The following is a 25635-nucleotide window of genomic DNA, read 5'->3' as shown; positions in this document are numbered from 1 at the left end:
TTGATAGGATTCTTTTAGGATATACAGGCTTATTTAAATAATTATCTACACATTGATAGAGCTATAGCTTGGTGGAGTGCATTTTCCCTGGCCTACCTGCACAGGTGGCTCTTATGAGCCACCTCTTGCCCTCAAGCCAGTTCTCCCCTTTTGTCTATGCAGTGAGTGGGTGTCAAAACCTTGTGGAGGTCCAATCAGTGCACCAATTTTCTGTCTGCAGTGGGGACTGCCAACCTATGGGCTGGGGGTCTGCCTTGTGCAGTTTGGCAGGGAAGAGGGCTTTAAGACCCAGTACTCCCAGCAGTTCCCTGGGCTGCGACTGGAATACCTTGGGGCTGCATTATGTGTCTGACCCTTCATTTCAGATTCCCTATGGTCCCTCTCCACCGTGGGCCCACAGGTCCCTAGGATTGGTGCGGGCTTCTGCAGAGTAGGCATGTGCACAGTCAGAAACGAGCCAAATACCGGATTTCCTTAGGAAGCTCTTGGCCACAGCACTGCGAAGGGGTGTCTTCCAGCCTGCTGCAAAGATGGCTGCATGGGGCATGGAAACTACTGACTTCCGCAATTGTCTGCCTGCTGCCGCAGCTCTTCCCTGGTTCCATGGCTCTTAGCTGCAGGTGTGGGATGAGCTATCACCCACGCCAGATACTGAGGCAGGTGCCCGGGGCATGGAAGGTACTCTCCACCGCACTTGACTGCAGCTCCCGCTGCCACCTTGCGGGCCGCTTCTGAACACAGTTTCTCTGTTTCTCTGCCCTGCGGCATGGCTTCAACTGCCGTTTCACCAGCGGCTTCTGGATCAAACACTCATGCAATTCTGAACGCAGTCCCTCAGTTTCTCAAGTGCACAGGGACACTTTGGATGAAGAAGTTTCTCAGTTTCTCAGGTGCACAGTTTCTCAAGTGCACAGGGACACTCTGGATGAAGAAGCCCCTGCCCAGCCTGTGGAACCCTGGAACTGCCATTCGAGAGCACTTTCTGTCTTATATCTAGTGTTTTTCACAGAGGAGAATTTTGCTCTGTCTCGCCTAATCCACCATCTTGTCTCTCCCCTCTATTTCTTCTTGAGTCAGTGTAGGTAGTCAATTTGTCCATTTCATCTATGTTATCTAATTGTAGGTGTGCTGTTTGTAGTATCCACTTATGAGCCTTTTATTTCTGTGGGGTTAGTAGCAATGCCACCCTTTTCATTTCTGATTTTAATTGTGTTCCCTCAAGGTTTTTCTTTTTCAGTATAGCTAAAGGTTTGTTAATTTTCTTGATCTTTTCAAAGAACCAACTTTTAGTTTTGTTGATTCTATTGTTTTTCTATTCTCTATATCAGTTATCTCTGCTGTAATCTTTATTTCCTTTTTTCTGCTTGCTTTGGGTTTGCTTCACCCTTCTTTTTCTCGATTGTCCAGTTGTGAGGTTAGGTCTCTTGTCTGAGAACTTTCTTCTTTTTTTAGTGTAAGCATTTAGAGCTATAAACTTCCATTTAAGTACTGTGTTTGCTTCATCCCATAAGTTTTGGTATATTGTGTTTTCATTTTCATTAGTCTCAAGATATTTCTTTATTCCCCTTTTGATTTCTTCTTTGACTTATTCATTGTTTAAGAATACATGGTTTACTATCCACGTTTGTGCATTTTCCATTTCTTCCACTGTTTGTTTGTTTTAGCTTCATTCTCTTGTGGTTGGAGAAGATACATAGTATGATTTTAATGTTTTTGAATTTATTAAGACTTTTTTTTGTGACTCAACATGTTGTCTATCCTGGAGAATGATCCATGTGCCCTGGAGAAGAATGTGCTTTCTGCTGCTGTCATGTGAAGTTTTCTATATCTGATAGGTCTTGCTGGTTTAGAGTATCTTTTAAGTCTTAATTTCCTTATTAGTCTTCTGTCCAGGTATTCTATCCGGTTTTGAAAGAGCTGTATTGAAATCTACTACTATTAATGCTGAACTGTCAACTTCTCCCTACAAGTCTGTCAATACTTATTTCATGTATTTTGGGACTCTACAGTTTGGTCCATATATGTTTATAATTATTATTTCTTGTTGAATTGATCCTTTTGTCAGTGTATAGTGACTGTCTTTGTCCCTCACAACTGTTTTTGACTTAAATTCTATTTTATGTGTTATTAGCATATCTAGCCCAACTCTCTTTTGATTAATACTTGTATATTTTTTTCCATCCTTTCACTTTCAGCTTTCTTGTTTTTTGAATTTAAAGTGAGTCTCTTAGAAAGCACAGATAGTTGTGTCAGGCTTTTTTATCCGTTCTGCCAATCTGTGCCTTTTGATTGAAGAGTTTAATCCATTTACACTTAAGTAACTGTTGATAGTGCAGGACTTTGTTCTGCCATTTTACTATTTTGTCTTTGTCTTATACCTTTTCTGACTCTCAATTCTTTCATTAATGCCTACTTTGATATTTATTTGATTTTTTTGTATTATGCCCTTTTGAGTCCATTCTTGTTTCTTCTGTTTTATTTTTCAGGTATTTTCTTTGTGGTTACAATGGGGCTTAAATTCAACATCCTAAATTATAACAGTCATATTTGATTTGATACCAACTTAACTTTAATAACATACACAAACACTGTTCCCTTATCTTTTTGCTGTACTTGTTATAAATTATATCTTTATATATTGCATATCTTAATATATTATGTATCCAAAGCCATAGATTTATTACCTTTATGCATTTGCATTTTAGAACCTGTCGGAGTAAAATGTAGTTACATATACAGTATCATTGTACTACCATTTATAATTACTCATGGCTTACCTTTACTCAAGGTTTTTATTTCTTTATGCTGCTTCAGTCCACTGTCTAGTGTCCTTTCCTTTCAGTCTGAAGAACTCCCTTTAGCATTGCTTGTAGGGCAGATCTAGTGGTGATGAGCTCCCTTAGCTTTCTGTTATCTGAGAATGTCTTAATTTCTCCCTCATTTTTGAAATCCAGTCTTGCTGGACATAAAGTTCTTTGTTGGCAATTGTTTTCTTTCAGCACTTTAAGAATTTCATCCCCCTGCCTTCTTTCCTCCATGGTTTCTGATTAGGAATTGGCATTTAATATTCTTGGGGCTCCCTTGTGCAAAAACACATTACTTTTCTCTTGTACCTTTCATAACTCTCTCCTTATCCTTAGCATTTGCCATTTTGACCACCGTGTGTCTGTGCATGGCTTTCTTCAAGTTTGTCCTATTTGGAATTTGTTTGGTTACTTGAATGTGTATATTCATGTCTTTCATTAAATTTTACATTTGTTATCTTTTGTTGTGTATTGTACATTTCAGTGTTTTAACATGTTAACTCTGGGATTTATTCCTTGATCTGTCTGCTCCTTAAATTTATTTTCTGCTTTTGAGATTAGAAGGGTTTCCTTGAGTGTCAGGAGCCATGAAATGGAAACAAATGAATGCAAAAAAGACCTTTCTCAATCTTTGCAAATTGGCTCTGTGTTGGCTGGTGCCCTCCTATCCAGATCAGCCTGAGTTGAATGTAAAATATAGGAGTCCTTCCTGATTTTAGTGTCTTGTCCTGGGCTTGTGCTCTTGGCCTTAGTTATTCCTCCTTTCGGAGGAATTTGAATGTCCTCTCTACTTTTCTTGTAAAATAGAATTACCCCACCCCCAGGGTTCTCTGTTGTATTTGTTAAGTTGTATTTGTAGTTGTAAGTGTTGTAAGTATTGTATTTGTTTAGTTTTCCTAGGCTGCTCAAGCAAATACCATGAAATGGGTCAGCTTAAACAATGGGAATTTATTAGCTTATGGTTTGAGGCCAGGAAAATGTCCAAATCAAGGCATCATCAAGGCAATGCTTTTTCTCCAAAGACTGGCATTCTGGGGCTGGCTGCCGGTGATCCTTGGTCCTTAGCTCCTCTGTCATGGCAATGCACATGGCAGCCTCTTCTGGCCTCTCTGTTCTCATCTGGGTTCCATTGAATTTCAGTGTCTGGCTGCTCTAGTGGCTTTCTTTCTATCTGAAATTCATTCTGCTTACAAAGGGCTCCAGTAATAGGATTATGACTCATCTTTTTTGGGCTAGGCCACACCTTACCTGAAGTAACCTCACCAATGGGTCCTACTTCCAATGGGTTCACACCCACAGGAATGAATTAGAAATAAGAACATGTTTTTTGGGATACATACAGCTTCATACCACTACAGCGGGTAATCCTTTGCCCCAGTTTGCTTTGACTTAATTGTTTCTTTTACTCCTTTAGCTGTCATTAAGCTGCTGCTTCTTGCAGGGCAAGTCAGAGATTAGTTTCCTGGTTCAGTCTTTCATGCTGCCACCCACATGATTGGCACCCACATACAGGCACCCTTGTATGTGCTGAGGTGTTACACTGTTCCTTCCAGAACACGGCCAGTGACCCACAATGGGATCACAGTCTTGCTCCACCCTGCATCAGGTACAGTGTAGGGGAAGGTTCAGCAAGGGTGCTATGAGCTTTTCCTACCACTTTTCATGCTGTGTTTTTTGATTTGGCATTTACCCAATTACTGCAGCCATTTAATTTTTCAGGAGTTGTGAGGAAGATGGGTCTGCTGTTTTTTTGCTAATTGTTCAAAGACTATGTGGGGGAACAGCAGCCTGGAACATATTATGCAGCTATCTTGGTCAAACAGAAGTCTATTACATTCTTTGAATAGCTCACGTTTATATAGTATTTTCTTCTTTATAGAATGCTTTTCACTTACAGTTGGAAATCATCAGGGCTCTCTACAAATGTTCTGGTTCTTTTCCTTCTGGGCAAAAGGGAAGTTTTTACTTCTTTAGCTCCTTAAAATTGGGACAACTATTTGACTTGCTCTGGCCAGTGAAATTGGAGCATATGTTCTGTGTCACTTCCAGGTAGAAGTTCTTAAAAACCAGTGTGTTGTTTGCTCTATAACATTCCCTTGCCACTGCATCTGGCAACATTGTAGACATTGGCAGCTTCATGGGCTTGGGCCCTGGAATGAAGACAGTATGGAATAAAGCAGCTAGCTGGCCCCCAATGAACATGTAACATGAACAAGAAATAAGGCTTTGTTGTTTTATGCTACTGTGGTTTGTGGTTGTTTTTACTGCATATAATGTGTTCTGCCTTGACAGATACCCAAAGGGTCTCATTTTTTAAAATTTTGGATTCACTCAGTGTGTCTCCTTTGTGTGAACTTGGGTGGTGGTGGTGGTGATGACAGGAATATGTGGGTTTGTTTTGGTTGTCGGAATGATGACGGTGAGCGGAACGCTCCTGGTTCAGAGTTCAGGGATGTTAAGAGCTTTGTGGCAGACAGGAGAGTCCCACAGGATGAAGCAGTTGTTCTTTCTATAATGCCAGTAGTGCCCTGTTGAAACACACCGAGAGCAGGCTTGTCAAATTTGATAATCAGTCTGAACATTGGTTTCACATTTCTATCTGCTGACCTCCCTGGAATAGGAAATTACCCGACATTTCCCTAGTGAGTTATCTCACTTCACTCCCAGGCTCTTGGCCAAAATTCCAGTTTGTTGGCTGCTAATCTGCTTAGTAGCTTCTCTAAGATCTATACAAATACATGCCTGTGAATTTCTCCCCACTTTAACTTCCTCTTTTAAAAATAAGATTGAGGGTTTTCTTTTTTAATAAATTGTGAAAATCTGAAAAATCCAGAAAACTACAAAGAAAAGGGATAACACTGATCATTATGACTGCGTATTGGGTGTACTGTGTGCTAAGCATTCTCCCGAGTACTTTACATGTGTTACCTTACCTTTATCCTCAAAATAACTGCTGTTCCCTCCATTCACAAACGAGGAAGCCATGTCAGGGTCACTCAGTTTCTGAGTGGAACCGTGATTGGAAACAAGGTAGTTACTGCTCTCTGCTAACATTCATAATCCCCCTATTTAGCAAAAATCATTGTTAATTTGTCATGTGTAGCCTTACAGTTTTTTCCATTGCTTTAATACCTGTGCATGGTAATACTTTATCCATTCAACAAATGTTTTCATTTTATTCATTCAGCAAATGAATTCCTAGTCTGTGCCCGCCTTTGGCACAGAGGCTCTGTGCAGAGGCTCTGGGAATACAGTGATGAACAAACCAAAGCCCCTTCTCTCATAGCTTAATTTTAGTGGGAGAGACAGATAATAAATGCATAATTGTATTTTAAAAAAGTATATATCAGGCGATAAAAAGTGGATGGAAGAGAACTAAAGCAGGCTGAAGGGCCAGAAGTGGCAGTGATGAGGTTCTGCTTCAGGAAGGACGGTCAGGAGAGGCAAACTTTGCTGAGCAGGAGACATTTGAGCAGGGAGACTTGAAAATAAGGAGACCACCATTTGTCCATCTGTGGGGCAGGCAAAGCCCCGAGGCAGAAATATATTTGGTCCCTTCAAGCAATAGCAAGGGAACCGTTGTGGTTGGAGGGCATTGAGCAGGTAGAGAGTGGAAAGGAATGAGATCCCCAGGGGGGCCCTGGGGCCAGCTGTGTGACGCCCTACGCAATGGCAGTAACTTAGGGTTTTACTCTGTGGTGAACGGGAAGCCAGTGTGGGGCATGTAATTTAGAAGGCTCATCAGCTGCTATGTGGATAGAGGCCTGTAGAGGGAGCTCTGGAGAAGCAGGGCCACTAGGTAGGAAGCTGTTTACTGAGCACTTGACTGTGAGTCCAGCACTGTGCTCAGTGCTGACGGGACAGACTTGCCACCCTGGCAAGGGGCTGCGGTCTTCTTTGATTCACAGTATTTAGAAAATCACTTGCCCACTTTTATTTCAGTGTAAGCAAATTTGAATATGTATTGGGATAATGGTGAGGCTTTTAATTATTATGAGTTTAGATGTTTTGGACAAATTAAATTCTAAATACTAATTAATATATAGTTCTTTTATTGAAAAACAGACTCCTCTCCCATTTAGACATTTGACAACATTTTTTGTAGGGGGGTTAGCAAGATGCATGCCCTTGAGTGAGTCTAGGCTGGAGTTTGCCTCCCTTTGAAATGAGGGGAGATGCATCAGATGATGGCTGGGATCCCTTTACACGTTGCCATTGCTTGACTTTGTGATTCTCTTAACTCCTTAACCATTAATAGTAGTCATTATAATCCATTACCTGGAGTTCAACCAGATTTCCCTGATGATCCTTAAATTTCAGTGTAGCTCCATTTTCTTTTTTAAATTAGCTGTCCTGTTTTAGAGATATATGACCAAGTTTCTTTTCTGAAAAGTTCAAACCCATTTGTCCTCCCACCAGTTCTGTATAAGTGTGTTTATCTTGTCACACTTTCACCATTGTTGAGTGTGTCCTTAAAAAGCCAACAAACAAAACATTGGTATGTTGATGGATGAGAAGGTGTATTCATCAGGGTTCTCCAGAGAAACAGAGCCTAGAGGATATTAAGAGATTTATCTTAAGGAATTCGCTTGTGTGACGGTGTGGGCTGGCAAGTCTGAATTCTCTAGGGCGGGCTGGAAATTCCACTAAAAGTTAATGTTGAAGTCTTGAGTTCTTAGGGGAGGCTAGCAGGCTAGAGATGCAGAGGAGTAGAGGGATAGGTTTTGGGTTTTGTGTTTTTTTAATGCAGTTTTATTGAGATATAATCACTTAACATACAGTCATTCAAAGTATACAATCAGTTGTTCACATTATCGTCATATAATTGTGCTTTCACCACCACAGTCAAACTTGGAACATTTTCATTACTCCGAAATATAAAATAAAAATTAAAATAAAAAAGAACATCCAAAACATCCCATTCCCCTCCTCCCCCCCATGGTTCATTTACTTTTTTAAAATACAGTTTGAGATAGTCACACACCCTACAGTCATCCACAGTGTACAATCATTTATTCACAGCACCATCATACAGTTGTGCATTCACCAGAATCAATTTTTGAATGTTTTCCTTACTTAAAAATAAAAGGAAAAAAAAGAACACCTGAATCTTTCCATCCCCTCCATCCCAACCCCCGTTTAATTTTTTGTCCCCGTTTTTCCACTCATCTGTCCACACACTGGATAAAGGGAGTGCAAGCCACAAGGTTTTCACAGTCACACTGTGTAATCTGCATAATCTACATAGTTATACAATCATCTTCAAGAATCAAGGTCACTGGGTTGCAATTCAACAACTTCAGGTATTTCCCTCTAGCCATTCCAACACACTAAAAACTAAAAAGTGATACCTATACAGTGCATAAGAATACCCTCCAGAGTGACCTCTCGACTCCATTTGAAATCTGTCAGCCAGTGGAGCCTTACTTTGTTTCATTTCTCTTCCCCCTTTTGGTCAAGAAGATCTTCCCAGTCCCACAGTGCTGGGTCCAGGCTCATCTTCAGGAGTCGTTTCCTGTGTTGCCAGGGAGATTTACACCCCTGGGAGTCACCTCCCACGTAGAGGGGAGGGTTGTGAGTTCATTTGCCACATGGGCTTAGGGAGAGAGAGGGCCACATCTGAGCAACAAAGAGGCTCTCTGGGGGGGACTCCTAGGCACAATTATAAGTGGGCTTATCCTCTCCCTTGCAGCAAGTAGCCTCACAGGGGAAGGCCCCCAGTTCAAGGGTTTGGCCCACTAAATTGGCAGTCCTCAATGTTTGTGGGAAAATGAGCAATGAGGATATAGTTTTGAGGCAGAATTTCTTCTGGAAACCCTCAGTTCTTTACTCTTAAGGCCTCCAACTCATTAACGAGTCCCATGTACATCATGAAGTGTAATTTCCCCTGTGTAAAGTCAGCTCATTGCTGATGCTAATCACACCTCTGAAAGGCCATCACAGCCACATCTAGGCTAGTGTTGGACCAAGCAACCAAACCAAGTTGACACAAAATTAACCATCACAAAAAGGTATCTTGTTTTAATTTACGTTGTTTTCACTACTAGGGCAGTTGAAGACTTTAAAAATGTTTTTAGCCTCTTCTGTTTCCTAGACAGTGAGTTTTCTGTTTTACCCATGTTGTCTGTATGACTCTTGTATTTCATTTTGCCTGGACTTTGAGTAACAATAATTTGTCATATTTATGGCAAATCTTTTTCCAAAGGTTTTTTTTTTTCCTTCTAAATTTTTCTTTTAAGTGAGAAGCTTAAGTTTTTTTTTTTTTTTTTAATGGTCTTTTTTTTTTTCATTTTATTGAGATATATTCACATACCATATAGTCATACAAAACAAATCGTACATTCGATTGTTCACAGTACCATTACATGTTGTGCGTTTATCACCAAAATCAATCCCTGACACCTTCATTACCACACACACAAAAATAACAAGAATAATAATTAGAGTGAAAAAAAGCAATTGAAGTAAAAAAGAGACTGGGTACCTCTGTCTGTTTGTTTGTTTGTTTCCTTCCCCTATTTTTCTACTCATCCATCCATAAACTAGACAAAGTGGAGTGTGGTCCTTATGGCTTTCGCAATCCCATTGTCACCCCTCATAAGCTACATTTTTATACAATTGTCTTCGAGATTCATGGGTTCTGGGTTGTAGTTTGATAGTTTCAGGTATCTACCACCAGCTACCCCAATTCTTTAGAACCTAAAAAGGGTTGTCTGAATTGTGCATAAGAGTGCCCACCAGAGTGACCTCTCGGCTCCTTTTGGAATCTCTCTGCCACTGAAACTTATTTCATTTCCTTTCACATCCCCCTTTTGGTCAAGAAGATGTTCTCCGTCCCACGATGCCAGGTCTACATTCCTCCCCGGGAGTCATATTCCACGTTGCCAGGGAGATTCACTCCCCTGGGTGTCTGATCCCATGTATGGGGGAGGGCAGTGATCTCACCTTTCAAGTTGGCTTAGCTAGAGAGATAGGGCCACATCTGAGCAACAGAGGCATTTGGGAGGAGGCTCTTAGGCACAATTATAGGGAGGCCTAGCCTCTCCTTTGTAGCAACCGTCTTCCCAAGGGTAAAACCTATGGTAGAGGGCTCAACCCATCAAACCACCAGTCCCCTATGTCTGTGGTCATGTTAGCAACCATCGAGGTGGGGTAGGCCAATACCCCTGCATTCTCCACAGGCTCCTCAAGGGGGCACTACATATTTTTTTCCTTTTTTTTTTTTTTTTTTTTTAACTTTTTTTCTTTTTTAAATCAACTGTATGGAAAAAAAAAAAAAAAAAAAAACCATACAATAAAAGAACATTTCAAAGAGACCATAACAAGGGAGTAAGAAAAAGACAACTAACTTAAGATAACTGCTTTACTTCTAACCTGTTCCTACTTCACCCCAAGAAAGTTACCTAATATAGCAACATTTCTGTGAACTTGTTCCTACTATATCCATCAGAAATTAACAGACCATAGTCATTCCTGGGCATCCCCAGAACGTTAAATAGCTTATCTGTTCTTCTTGGATTATTGTTCCCCCTTCCTTAATTGCTCTCTATTGCTAGTTCCCCTACATTCTACATTGTAAACCATTTGTTTTACATTTTTCAAAGTTCACATTAGTGGTAGCATATAATATTTCTCTTTTTGTGCCTGGCTTATTTCGCTCAGCATTATGTCTTCAAGGTTCATCCATGTTGTCATATGTTTCACGAGATTGTTGTTCTTACTGCCGTGTAGTATTCCATCGTGTGTATATACCACATTTTATTTATCCACTCATCTGTTGAAGGACATTTGGGTTGTTTCCATCTCTTGGCAATGGTGAATAATGCTGCTATGAACATTGGCGTGCAGATATCTGTTCGTGTCACTGCTTTCCGATCTTCCGGGTATATACCGAGAAGTGCAATCGCTGGATCGAATGGTAACTTTATCTAGTTTTCTAAGGAACTGCCAGACTGACTTCCAGAGTGGCTGAACCATTATACAGTCCCACCAACAATGAATAAGAGTTCCAGTTTCTCCACATCCCCTCCAGCATTTGTAGTTTCCTGTTTGTTTAATGGCAGCCACTCTAATCGGTGTTAGATGGTATCTCATTGTGGTCTTAATTTGCATCTCTCTAATAGCTAGTGAAGCTGAGCATTTTTTCATGTGTTTCTTGGCCATTTGTATTTCCTCTTCAGAGAACTGTCTTTTCATATCTTTTGCCCATTTTATAATTGGGCCGACTGTACTATTGTCATTGAGTTGTAGGATTTCTTTATATATGCAAGATATCAGTCTTTTGTGAGATACATGGTTTCCAAAAATTTTTTCCCATTGAGTTGGCTGCCTCTTTACCTTTTTGAGAAATTCCTTTGAGGTGCGGAAACTTCTAAGCTTGAGGAGTTCCCATTTATCTATTTTCTCTTTTGTTGCTTGTGCTTTGGGTGTAAAGTCTAGGAAGTGTCTGCCTAATACAAGGTCTTGAAGATGTTTTCCTACATTATCTTCTAGGAGTTTTATGGTACTTTCTTTTATATTGAGATCTTTCGTCCATTTTGAGTTAATTTTTGTGTAGGGTGTGAGATAGGGGTCCTCTTTCATTCTTTTGGATATGGCTATCCAACTCTCCCAGCCCCATTTGTTGAAAAGACCATTATGACTCAGTTCAGTGACTTTGGGGGCCTTATCAAAGATCAGTCGGCCATAGATCTGAGGGTCTATCTCTGAATTCTCAATTCGATTCCATTGATCTATATGTCTATTTTTGTGCCAGTACCATGCTGTTTTGACTACTGTGGCTTTATAATAAGCTTCAAAGTCAGGGAGTGTAAGTCCTCCCACTTCATGTTTCTTTTTTAGAGTGTCTTTAGCAATTCGAGGCATCTTCCCTTTCCAAATAAATTTGATAACTAGCTTTTCCAAGTCTGCAAAGTAGGTTGTTGGAATTTTGATTGGGATTGCATCGAATCTGTTGATGAGTTTGGGTAGAATTGACATCTTAATGACATTTAGCCTTCCTATCCATGAACATGGAATATTTTTCCATCTTTTAAGGTCCACTTCTTTTTCTTTTAGTAGAGTTATGTAGTTTTCTTTGTATAGGTCTTTTACATCTTTGGTTAAGTTTATTCCTAGGTACTTGATTTTTTTAGTTGCTATTGAAAATGGTATCTTTTTCTTGAGTGTCTCTTCAGTTTGTTCATTTCTAGCATATAGAAACATGACTGACTTATGTGCATTAATGTTGTATCCCGCTACTTTGCTAAATTTATTAGCTCTAGTAGCTGTATCGTCGATTTCTCAGGGTTTTCCAGATATAAGATCATATCATCTGCAAACAATGACAGTTTTACTTCTTCTTTTCCAATTTGGATGCCTGAAAAAGGGTCTTTTCACTTTCAGACTGGAGTTTTTTTTTTTTATTTTTCTCTTTTTGTTGTTGTTAGCTAGATGGCAGTTTTCCTAATTTTGCATAAATCTAACCCACTGGTTGGGAATTTTTTTGTGTTCTCTTTTTCAGTTCTTTGTTTTAATTTTTGGGGTGGCAAGTCTTATGATTTGGGTTTTTGTAGTGAGATGGAACACAAACTGTAGGGGAAAGAAGTGTATTGAGCTCTTTGTCTAGACTGCGGCTACTGAGTGAATCACTGTTGAACACACTAGGAAGGTGACAGATCGTTGGCCTAGTGCACTGATGGGTTGCCGAGCTGGTCAGACATCATACAACCCTAAGAATGCTATTACTGGGGTCATCTTAAGCACATCTTGCCACCTTTGTTGTATCTTTCAAATTAAGCAGTTTGTTGCATTGAGGACGCTTGACTCTTTAAGGAGACTTTTGATAAATCCTGGGGCTTGCCAGTGTTTAAAACTCTTAATGTCTTTTGAAGTTCAGCAGCAAGCACCAGAGCCCTGCAAACCTGAGAATACAAAAGAAAGTGTGTTCTTTTCTTTTGTTCCTAATCGGTAATTACATCCCCATAATGGCACCTCTGGTGCAGATGCAGAAGTAATAGATGAAGAAGGAGAAATTAGTTAGTGTGCACCGGTGGCACAGCAGTGCTGCACGATAGTGCAGGGGCTAATGTCGTTGCCGCTGGAAGCAATTTATTCGTATCACTGAGCCTCTCCATTCCTTATGGGTAGTTTCATTAAATCATTACTTGGGGTGCTCCTCCTTTGTTAACCCTTAATATTAAAACAAGCTTTTTGTCCAGTGGGCCTTTATGATTCATAGAATGATACGTCAAGAAGAAAAGTTGAACCCTCTAACCGTCCATCTCCCAGGCCAGTGCCACTTCAGGGCCTGAACTCAGTGGCTAAGATGTAAATCCTAACACACTCTAACCTTCATATAGTTTCTATGTCTCCCGTAGTACATGTGTTTTCTTGGAGTATTGATTCTGATGGCTAAACAGGAAAAGCCATCTTCTTTTTTTTTTTTTTTTAATTCAGTTTTATTGAGATATATTCACATACCATATAGTCATCCATGGTGTACAGTCATCCATGGTGTTCACAGCACCATCATATCGTTATGCATTCATCACCCCAATCTATTTTTTAACATTTTCCTTACATCATAAACAATCAGAATAAGAATAAAAAATAAAAGTTAAAAAAAAAAAACCACCCAAATCATCCCCCCCATCCCACCCTATTTTTAATTTAGTTTTTGTCCCCATTTTTCTACTCATGCATCCATACATTAGATAAAGGGAGTGCGATCCACTAGGCTGTCACTATCACACCATCACCCCTTGTAAGCTACATTGTTATATAATCGTCTTCAAGAGTCCAGGGTACTGGTTTGGAGTTTGATAGTTACAGGTATTTACTTCTAGCTATTCAAATACATTAAAACCTAAAAAGTGTTATCTATATAGTGCATAAGAATGTTCACCAGAGTGACCTCTCGAATCCATTTCAAATCTCTCAGCCACTGAAACTTTATTTCGTTTAATTTCACATCCCCCTTTTGGTCAAGAAGATGTTCTCAATCCCACGATGCTGGGTCCAGATTCATCCCCGGGAGTCATATCCTGCATTGCCAGGGAGATTTACACCCCTGGGAGTCACGTAGGGGGGAGGGCAGCGAGATCACCTGCCAAGGTGGCTTAGCTAGACAGAGAGAGAGAGGGCCACATCTGAGCAACAAAGAGGCACTCAGGGGGAGACCCTTAGGCACAATTATAAGCAGGTTTAGCCTCTCCTTTGCAAAACGAACTTCTAAGGGCAAATCCCATGACAGAGGGCCCAGCACATCAAATCACCAGTCCTCAATGTTTGTGAGGACATCAGCAATGATCCAGGTGAGGAAGCCCGACACTTCTGCATTTTCCCCCAGCTCCTCAGGGGGGCTCTGCATATATATTTTTATTCTCTGCCCAGATTACTTTGGGATGTGTCACTCTTTCGCTCTAACCTATACAAACCTACCACATCTCACTTCCTATTCAAAGTTCCATGTGTTTGTGGTGTTTGAACAAACCGACTGTAGAGTTATACTGTTTAGAAAATATAGATCCTGCACCAAATGAACATCTCTTCCCTTGGTCTCACGTGGAAGTTGAAGTTTTAACACACAGTTTCAGCCTAAGAAAAGCCATCTTTGAAAAGACAAAGGTGCTGTGTTCCTAGGGCTGCTATAACAAATTACCACAAATTTGGGTGGCTTAAAACACCAGACATTTACTGTGTGACAGTTCTGGAGGCCGGAAGTCTGAAATCAAGGTATTGGTAGAGCCATGCTCCCACCGAAGGCTCTGGGGGACCCTGCTCACCTCCTCCAGCTTCTGGTGGTCGCTGTCAGTCCTTGGCTTTTCCTTGGCTTGTGGATGCCTTATTCCCGTTTCTGTCTCCATCTTCCCGTGGCTGTCTTCCCTCTGCATATCTGTGTCCAGACTCCCCCCTTCTTACAAGGATGCCGGTTGTTGTACGAGGGCCCACCCTAACCCAGAGGGGCCTCATCTTAGCTTGATCGCATCTGCCAAGACCCTGTTTCCAAGTGAGGTCACGTTCATGAGTATTGGGAATTAGGACATCATTTCCTTTTGGGGGTCACAGTTCAACCCTCCACAGGTGCTAAACATAGGTAAATTAGTTAAATTTACCTCCTGTGAAAAGTTTGCTTTTTCTCCTAAGAACTACCTCAGAGTTAAGCTTTGTTTGGGAGCATCTTCTCAGCCTCGAGGTGCCATTTATTTCTGTTGTTTGTGGAACGCTGATTCTGTAGTGTTCTGCCTGTTTGCCTCTTGAGGTGGTTTTGTTAGACGGTAGGAAAGTGGTTGTGTGTGTCTGTCTAACACCATTGAACTTACAGTATTCACTTTCTGTAGTTATTTTCTCTAAAATGCAGATGTTATAGTTTCCTTGAGTGAAACCTTAACAAAAACTTTAAATTGTTTTTAAAATAAGAGTTATTAAAATCATGATAAAAGTAAGTAGATGAGGTGAACTAGAACAAATGTATGTTAATAATAGGGTGGTATATGGGAAAAAATATAACTAATGCAAACTATGGACTACAGTTAACAGTCATATTGTAGTGTTTTTTCATCAGCTGTAAGAAGGGTACCACACCAATGCTAAGTGTCAGTAATAGGAGGGCTTAAGGGTTGTGGGATTTTTCTTTTTGGAGCAATGAAAATGAAATGTTCTAAAATTGACTGTGGTGGTTGAATGCACCACTCGGTGATTACATCAATAGCCATTGATTGTACACTTTGGATAGATTGTATGGTGTGTGAATAAAACTGTTTTAAAAAAAAAAAAAGACAGGTAATCCATGATGTTAGAATTCCTGGGTGGTGGGTGGTGGTTACACAAGTAGTTTACTTTGTAATAACTTGAGATGTACATAAATAACTTGTGCATTTTCTATACAGTTCAAAAAATGATTTTTAACTGCCCCACCCCCACCCCCATGAAAGAAGTAAGTGGATGAGGGATTAGTAATTTCTCAACTGAAGCTAACTGGATAGAAAATTAACATACAGAAAGAACTCTGAACTACAGCTGTCATAGTATGGGCCGTGGACTCCTGGGGGACCCTGAGACTCTTTTAGGGCTCCACACGGGCAAAACTATTGTGATAATAATAGTAATAAGATACTATTTCCTTTTTCACTGTGTTGATATCTGCACCAGTGATGTGAAACTAATGGCAGGTAAAACTGCTGGCCCTTAGCATGACTCAAGGCTGTGGCACAAAACTTACTAATAGTGATTGTATTCTTCACCACCACCACTCATAATTACAAGGAAAATGCCAATTTCACATAAGAATATCCTTATTTGAAATTATTTGATTAAATCTTGACCCTTGAGGACCTTACCTTTTAATTTACTTTGTGCTGAAGTGGGAAGGACGGGTTGAGAATACCAAAGTATGCTGATCATCTGGTTACCTCAAGGAAAAGATCTAGTATATAGGAACTGTATTTCTAGGATAGAACAAATTGCAAAGAAATCTTGAACTTTATTGTTGAATAGTATACTGGTACTGTAAGTTTGAAACTATTTCGTGTGTATTGTAGATAGAGCCAGTGAGTGGGAATATTAAAAATATTGAGAATTGTGGTTTTCTTGGGGGAAGGGGTTTGGGGAAGGTGAGTAAGAATCCTGCCATGTTGAATTTGAACTAAAGGTGTCATTTTTGAACTTGTGATTTAAGGTATTTAAAGTATTTTAAATATCGATGCTCTGTCCAATCCTTCACTAGCAAGGAGCACACCTACTTCCTACATCTTGATTTCTAAATGCCATTCTACTGGGGCTCCTTGGAGAAATGGCTGATTTGAAGTCTCGGGTGGGTAAAGTACAAGGTGAGCTTGGCTTAGCTTGTGGTAGAAATAGAAAGCAAGAAGGTGCTCAGAGACTATTAGGGTCATGTCAAAAGGACACGGAAGCTAGCTTGGGGGATCTCTTAGTGGCCAAATCTGGGACAATTTGAGCATTAGAAAACATGACAATAATTGAGTCACAATAATGGTGTCACCTTGAATAAAAAGATAATCCGTGAATACTCCTTGGAGAGAGAGTTATCTTTACAGAAGAATGCCAGGTAATATATGTAAGAGAAATAGAACTTGTGTTTTGCAACCCCTCATGTAATAATTGATTCAGGCAAGAATTATCAAGAACGTGGAAACTATTGTGGGAAATGTTATTGGGAAGAAGGGCATTCACAGAATCTACATATTACTTATTAGTTGCAAAGCGGAAAAGGTACCTTTGTACTACCTCTGAAGTATTCTTACCAAAAAGAAACAAACTTGAATCTGACTGAACCTTTTCGGTTCAGCTATCAAATTATAGGAAACCCAAAGGACAGAGGCGATTGTTAAGCAACATCTTGGGGCTACAATAAAAAACCTCTAGACTCTGGGAAACTGTACAATCAAATGACCCTGTTTCTTTAAAATAAGTTGCAAGGAAAAGTAAAAGATGGAGAGATGAGGAGATTTGAAAGACATGTTGACCAGTGTGGGGGCCTGTTTTGGTCATGAGGCAAATAAACTAAGTTAAAAACAAAAATGAAGCACTAGAACCGTGAGCACATACAGTGCTTTAGATGATGATAGACCATGATATGATACAGTGGCTCTAATTGCTTCAAAATAATTTGGCTGGCAGGCACATGAGTAGGGAAACAGATGAACCAAGATCAGCCATAGACAGATAACTGCTGAATATGGGGAATCAACATGTGGATTCATTATTCTTGAATGTTTGAGATTTTTTATAATTAAAAAAATTTTTTCAGCACTAACAATAGTGACATTTTGAGTCTCCTAAGGTGCCTTGAGTAGTACACATCACCTATGTAGAACTGTTGTAAAAAAATATTTAACCTGAAATGAATCATATCTTATGACTTGGTTTGCAGCGGTGGATTCTTAGATATGGTATCAAAATCATGGCAACAAAAGAAACAATAGGTAAATTTGATTTATTTAAATTTTGATTAGTTTATCTAAAAATTAGAAACTTCTGTGCATGAAAGGAAATTATCAAGAAAGTGAGTAGATGGTGTACAGAATGGGAGAAAATAGTTTCAAACCATATATTGCATAAGGGTATAATATCCAGAATATATAAAGAACTCCTACAACTCAGTAATGAAAAGACAACCAATTAAAAATTGGGCAAAGGACTTGAATAGACATTTCTCCAAAGAAGACATACAAATTGCCAATAAACACATGAAAAGATGCTCAGCCTCATTAGTGAATTAAAACCACGATGAGATACCACTTCACACCCACAAGGATGGCTATTATTTTAAAAATGGAAAATAATAAGTGTTGAAGAAGATGCAGAGAAATTGGAACTCTAGTGCATTGTTGGTGGGAATGTAAAATGTTGCAGCCACGATGGAAAGCAGTGTGTCGGTGGTTCCTCAAAAGTTTAAATACAGAATTACCATGTGATCCAACAATATCATTTTTCTAGGTATATACCCAAAGAGAGTGAAAACAGGATTGCAGACAGCTACAAGTATGCCAGTGTTTGTGGCATCATTATTCACAATAGCCAAAATAACCAAATGTCCATCAACGAATGGATAATCAAAATGTGGTACATGCACACGATAGAATATTTTTCAGCCGTAAGAAACATGCCGTTATGAGGCATGTTGTGTGGTAGTTTGAAGCTGTTATGTACCCCAGGAAAGGCCATGTTCTTTTAATCCATTTCTGTGGGTACAGACCTGTTGTGGGTGGGACCTTTTGGTTAGGTTATTTCAATGGAGATGTGACCTGCCTCATTCAGAATGGGTCTTGATCCTCTTGCTGGAGTCCTTTATAAGAGGATAAAGGACACATGAAAAAAGCCCAGAAAGCTCAGAAGCCACAGAGAAGCTGAGAGACAAGGATATACCCACAAAGGTCGAGAGAGGAAGCCACTGAAGCCAGAAGCTGATAGCATCAAAACCCGTGAGAGAACGACCAGCTGATGCCTGCCATGTGCCTTCCCGTGTGACAGAGGAGTCTCGGATGCCGGCAGCCTTTCTTCAGAGAAGGTATCAGCCTGTTGATGCCTTAATTTGGATATTTTCATGGCCTTAGAACTATAAACTTGTAAGCTAATAAATCCCCACTGTAAAAGCCAACCCGTTTCTAGTATATTGCATTCTGGCAGCTTCAGCAAACCAAAACACGCTGCAACATGGAGTAACCTTGAAAACATGATCAGTGAGATAAGCAAGACACTTAATGACAAAAAATTGTATGTATTTCATTACAAGAGATAAGTAGAAATACCAAATTCAAATAGAAAGCAGATTAGTTATTGGGGAGATAGGGCAAAAGGGCAGGGGGGGGATGGCAGAGTGTGTGTTTGTAAAAATTTTTTTAAAAAAGGAAATCTAAAAAGGTAAATGAACAATGAGGAGAGGAGGGGAATGGAATGTTTTGGGTGTTCTTTTTTATTCTAATTTTTGTTTTATTTTTTGGAGTAATGAAAATGTTCAAAGATTGTGGTGATCAATGCACAACTATGAACAACTGATTGTATACTTTGAAGGATTGTATGTTATATGAATATAGATCAATAAAATTGCATTAAAAAAAGGAAGTCTACTTACGTCATCGTATGAAACTTCCATATCTCTGAATCAGCATATTTACAAAGAAATAAAGAACTATAGGTAGAAATTAAGAAAAGAGAACTTAAATAGTATCTTACGAACTCTTTCTTATGTGACATTTAAAGGAAAACCCACTGTAAGAGAAAAAAGATAATTGGTTTCTCAGAATCCAACGCCTGTTTTCTTATATTTATCAAGAGATCAAAAATGGCTTCTAAGTGGGGCTTTGACATTCTCTGTAAAAGGGAGCATGTCTCTAGAATTTGAAAAAGATAAGTCCCATTCTCTTCCTTTCCCCTACTTTCCCCCGTGGTACCAAGCCAAAGTACGTTTTGTTCTGGGTTGCTGGGATCTTCTGGTCAACAAGGGATCTGTACACCATGGCCAACTGATAATGTTATGAAATGGCAATTCTGCTCCCCTCTAGAAAATTTCCCTAGATGATTGTAACAATCCCCCACTCTTTCTTTTTAATCCAAAGCAGATACCTAAAGAAGTGGCTGACATTTTTAACGCCCCCAGCGATGATGAAGATTTCATTGGCTTCCGAGATGACATTCCCATGGAAACCCTCTCCTCAGAAGAGAGCTGTGATAGTTTTGACTCACTGGAGTCAGGGAAAAAGGTACGGCTCCTCCCTCTCAAGGCAGGCAGGTGTGTGTTCATCTGGAGGTCGGGATCTCGGTTTGGGTGTGCTTGTGTTGAGGTCTGAGATTGGTGCTGTCATTTGACCGCCAAGCTTTTTATGAAGCGTTATGCCTTTCTGTTTCAAGAAACCGGTGAACAGAACTAGTTCACTTTCGCTGTTTTAATGCTTTTTATGCACAATAAACTTTTTTCTTTTCTTTTTTTTAATAGAAGGACCTCACATGATCAAATCCATTTTCTTTGCTACCTCGGGGCTGTAACCTGCTGTGAAGTGGTATTCTGAATCCTCCCACGTAGCTGGCAGGAGAAGGGTAGCCCCGCATAGCCATAGCCCACACCAAGGAAAGCAGCCAAGCAGGGCAAAATGTGTGGTTACTATGAGACAAATGCATCTCTGTGGTCCTGGGAGCGTGATTCTATCACACCTCACCCTTGCTGTTGAGAGCATTATTCTTTCCTTTATTACTTTGATCTGTAGCAAACACAAGTTATGGTTCTCTGATAGTTAGATCCCTGAAGGTTTATAGTATGCCTTTGCAGTAGAATGGACAATCAACATATCTGGCCTGCAACTGCGTTTTCTTTTGAGTTCATTGTGGCACTCAAAATTCCTCATTCTCCCTTGACTGTGGCCTTGATTGAAAGGCTGTGAATTAAATCTGTCTTGCTTCACCTGGGCAAGTACAGTAAGGGAAGTCGTTAATTCTGTGTAAGTCAAGTCCCTGCATAATTATTTGAATGACTGTGTGTGTTCTGGTCACCCGGGGCCTCCCCAGTCTCTGCTGTCCTCGTCTTCTCTTATGTCTCCATAATTTTGACAACCTCACCCCACCCCACCCACAGCTGCCTCCTTCCACTCCCCTAGCTCTCTTCCAGTCTGCTACACCTTTTGCTGTTTGTTGTCATCTCTTATTCCTGTCCCCAAATGCAAATGTTCTTCAAGATTTTGTCTTCAGCCTTTCTTTCTGTTCATGTTCTCCAGTATTCCTGGTTTCATTGGTTACCTCCATGTTATTTGTAGCTTGGCTTTTGCCTCAAGGCCCCAATATATTTCTGACTGTTAGTTGGACCAGTCATGATTGTTCAAGGGAGATCTGAAACTCACCGTTTCCCCTCCCTCTCCTGATCGTTGATCGGGCTTCCCTGTCTTCATCTCTGCCTTTTCTTTCTTGCCCCTTCTCCTGCGTTCTCTTCTCCCTGCCTCTGTCTCTCTAGATACTGAAGAAACTTCTGCATGTTCCTCTCATCCATCCTTTCCCTTCTCTCCCCTCTTCAGCTACCATAGTTCACATCACCCCTTACCTTGAATGCCCATCCCTTCCTCCCAGGGTCTGTTCTGGAGCATTCTCCCTTATTTGGAAGAGGTTAGAGTCTCTCCATTGGAGCACGGTCAGGCACTGACCTGCTTCAGACCCACCTGGAGGAGCATTTGGTACAGGGAAGTGTATGTGTCGGTGCCAGACGAGCACAGAGCCTGGCATGCAGGAGGCATTAAACAGCCTAGCAGCTTAGTTTGCCAGGGCTGCGGTACAAATATTGCAAAACTGGGTGGCTTAAACAACAAGAATTTATTGTCTCACAGTTTTGGAGGCTAGAAGTCTGACATCAAGGCATCTCCAGGCCGTGCTTTCTCCTGGAGTCTGCAGCATTCTGGGTGATGGCTCAGTCTCTGCCCCCATCACATGATGGAGGATCTGTCTCCTGCTCTCCTCCTGGCTTTCTCCTTGCCAGTTTCCTTTGCTTATATAGACCTTCAGCCATGTCAGATTGAGGGCCACCCTCATTCAGTTTGGGCATACCCTAACTAATAACGTATTCAAAGATCCTGTTTACAAATGGGTTCACACCCATAGGACCAGGATTAGAACTTGAACTGGTCTTTTGTGGGGGGCATCAGTCAGTCCTCAGCATTGACTGCGTCTCCTGTGTAGTCAAGCCTCAGTCTGACCCAGGATTCATGGTGCCCCTGAGTCTGACCCCAGCCTACCTTAAACTGGCCCGTGACAATGTGCCAAGTGCTTCTCATGCAGGTCGCACTTAACCCTATGCCTTCTGGGGAACATGTAGGTGCTGTTATTATCCCAGGTTTCAGGTGATCAGACTGAAGCTCAGGGAGGTGAAATGACTTGTCCAAGGCCCCACATCTGGGAAGCAGCCAAGGTGGGATGTTCCAATTCCAGGGGCACATTTAGGCACTACTCCTCAGCCTCTTATATCCCATGACTGGCTCTCTTTCCTCCCTATTTTGCTACAAAGGACCAGAAACTGCATTTATTTCCTTTTCATACCCTGTTCTGCCCTTTCTGTATATTGGTTTCTGCTTGTCATCCTTCCTGCAACATTATTCAGCGCTCTGCTCTAATTCACGTCCAGTTCAAATGCTACTTCTTCCATGTAGTCTTACTGGATTTTCTTTCCCTCCCTGTACCATATTTCTTTTGTCTCCTTTATAACTCTGCCCCTTACCATGGTTATTTGTAACTCCCCTTCTAGATTACAAACCCCTTGAAGAAAAGGATGCTTACCTCATTGGTGTTTTCTAGCTCCCCTGGCTCTCACTTTCCATCCTTGTTTTGTCCCTTTCCTCTTATCTAAAGCATCTAGCACCCCTTTCTTCCCCAGATGAGCACCACTGAGTATCTGACGTGTGGAACTGAAATGGGGCGCTCGTCTGACTCTGGCTCAGAAGGCAGTTGCTGTTATTTGTTCATGTTACACGAGCTGCAAAATGAAAATTTACCCCCCTCTGTTAGCTCCTCTTCCAGTCAGTTATTGGAAGTTATTGGAAGTCTTGATTACGATATATGTAGGTATCCAAGCTCCAGGACATATTGCCCATACAATATGATTTCGCTGTGTGAGTGTTGTAACCAAGAATGTCCTGAGTGTCGTGGAGAGGAGATTGGCTTCATACAGATCGGCAGCATACACGTTGGAATCAGGAAAATAAGAGCGTACACCTCAGTTTACAACTGTGGCTAAGTTGTTTTTTTCCATCAGAACCAGTCACCAAACAGATTTTTCCCTGGCTGATCACGGCCCTCTGAGGCCAGTGCAGAAAGTAGAAAGGGTGGCAGAAGGACTGGCTGGCTGGAAGTTGCCGTTCTAAACCTTGACCTGCTCTCTCTGGCTGTAGCAGGGGCTTCGGATATATAATGAAATTTACATTTCCCTAAAGCAGCCTGCAGGGCCTGGCTTGGAGCTGTCAGCCAGGCATTTCCTGCATGCAGGCACCAGGTTCATAGTGGTTTTCCTGAGAAGCTAGCCGTGAGTCATTCTAGCTTAGTAATAAATCCTGGTCCTCTGTTTACCCACCCTGACCCCACACACTCGGGATCCTTTCCAACCAGCCTAGAGAAGCTACGTGAACTTGTACACATGTATGTGTCTGCTGACTTGAGTCTCCCTTAAACACAATTTAAATTTTACTTTAAAGAAACCTCCCTTTTGTGTGTGTATGTTTTTTTTTTTTTTTTTTCCCAAGCAGCTGCACCATAGCTATCAACAAAGGAACAAAGTAATTTAGCTCTGAGCAAACTCACTCCAATTACCCATAATAATTCATTGGAGACATTTTTAAGCTTAAAAAAATGCTGGATATAGGCATTTCTTTGTCCCCCTGGAAGTTTTCTACTCTTCTATTATATCTGTTTTTCTCCAGAGATTATCTGAGCTCGAAGAAGTATATAATTAAAGTCTGGGAAAGGCAGGGGGGAGATGAAGATTCTCAACCAAATGTGGCGTTATGAGGGGTCACTGCTGTGTCTAGTGTGGGAGGAAGAGATCGCGAGGGAACGGAGCACGGGCTCGCGCCCTTGTGAGGCTTTGCTGGCTTGAAGGAGGCAAGTTTTGTGGGTCTCCCTGCTCTTCGGTTCTCTCCTTTTTCTCTCTTTCAGGCATGCTATTAAGACAGCCAGGTTTCCTTCTTTTTAGTGCCTTAAAAGAAACAAAAGTCAGTATTGCAAAATGCCTTTCTTGTATAAGTTAGTCACCTCACACCTTTCCTTCTGCCCTTGTGCTTCCTGCCCGTGGAATCTCGAGAGCTTGCTCACTTCTCATGTTCTGCAGGAGAGAAACTCCTGGGAGTCAGGGAGGGTTTGAGCTTTCCGTGAATTCTCTGCGGTAATCGCACAACTCCAGTCTCATCAGCAGTGGGAGGTGAGGGGTTCGAAAGCCCCCAGCCCTTTCCTACGGAGGAACTTGCTGTCTGTGAACGCCTTGAAGGAGGGAGAGGGGAGGCTTGCTCACTCACTTGGACAAGACACCTTTAAACCTGACGGCTCTTAGAAAGGGATGCCCACACGTGGGGGCCAAGTTTTTGCTCTCCACTTTCCCTGTCAAAGCAGGCGTTTCTGATTGTCACCTTTGGTGGGAGAGACTGAATTCCATCAGACTTTGTTGGCCACTCAAGAAGCTGATTGAAACCACAGCCATTCTAATTTTGTGAAGTAGTTTGATTTGTAGATCCACATTTCTGTAATGTTTAAAAAATGTGGGTATATGTGTTTTTAATTTAATAGGATGTGCGTTTCCATTCCAAGCACTTCACGGAAGAGCTGAGAAGAATTTTTATAGAGGACACAGATTCAGAGACCGAAGATTTTGAAGGCTTTACACAGAGTGATCTGAATGTAAACAGTAACCCAGAAATAATGGTAATAATTATCAGTGGGAAGGGATTTGGGTTGTAATATTTTTAGTCCTGTTTCTGAACTGTATTTTGATATGTAAGAAGTCACTTCACAAATGAAAAGATTTTATCTTTTCATGAAGTTCATCTTATAAGCCAATTAACATAATATAAAATTTGCTACTCTAAGGCTGATCCCTAGTCCCACAGCCCATTATTCTCTCAGAGAAAATCCAGTTGTCTTCCCAACGTACCTTTGGAGTTTTCAGAGTTCCCCGTGTCCCTTAACTGTCCGTATCAAGGAAATTATCTCAGACTTTCTTGAACCTCTTTTATCTGTTCACTCTCTTTTGGAGTAGTAATAAATTCCTTAAATTCATTACTTGCATGTAAAGTAATCCTGTTAGCTTTGAAGATAATCTGTGGTACATACTTAGAATTTTCACTGTGCATTCTTGATTTGGAGGCGAACATGCCTTAAAGATGAGCTGGGTCGGCCTGAATTCCTAAGGGAAGCCTGTGCTCAGCACTTAGCCGTTAAGAGTTGAAGCTAGTTCATGGACAAGGTAACTTGAAAGAATAGCTTTTGGATTTCTTAAGTGCAAAAATGTTTCCTACGAACTGAAAAATAGCTTTCATTTATCCAAAAATTTACCACTTCCTTTTTCGATATCAAGATTAAAGAGGTTAAGCCTCTTCACCTTCAGAAACTCCTAAGCAACAACTCCTGGCAGAGAACCTGTGTAAAGTTATAAATATGCTGTGACTACCAGATTCATGTTGGCCCTCATTTTTTACTAGGGGGAAATGGATGGTAATTCTTTCCATGAATGAAAACATCGAGTTGTGCCAGCATCTGGCCCCAGGTTTCCTTGGGCTTTCTTTACGGGAGTTGTTTGTATGGAGTTCATGAGTTCTGGCCAGCAATCCCTAGTATTTTGCCCGCAAGACTTTAAGATCCTTCCAAACCCCTAATG

General features: G+C 40.9%; 1 protein-coding gene across 2 annotated transcripts in view; it reads left to right on the top strand.

Annotated features, from left to right (window-relative positions):
- Positions 1–25635, top strand: part of CDCA7L (cell division cycle associated 7 like) — a 54232-nt gene that overhangs the window by 19217 nt on the left and 9380 nt on the right. The window contains exons 2-3 of one of the 2 annotated variants that reach the window (XM_037836875.1): positions 19865–20005; positions 24549–24683. In XM_037836875.1, coding sequence (XP_037692803.1) covers positions 19865–20005; positions 24549–24683 — 276 coding nt within the window. Of the gene's footprint in view, positions 1–19861; positions 20006–24548; positions 24684–25635 lie in introns of both variants that reach the window. The other variant, XM_037836874.1, reaches the window with a different exon arrangement.

This window comes from Choloepus didactylus, chromosome 5 (genome assembly GCF_015220235.1).
Source record: "Choloepus didactylus isolate mChoDid1 chromosome 5, mChoDid1.pri, whole genome shotgun sequence".
Lineage (NCBI taxonomy): Eukaryota > Metazoa > Chordata > Mammalia > Pilosa > Megalonychidae > Choloepus > Choloepus didactylus.
This window is presented reverse-complemented; position numbering and strand designations above follow the sequence as displayed.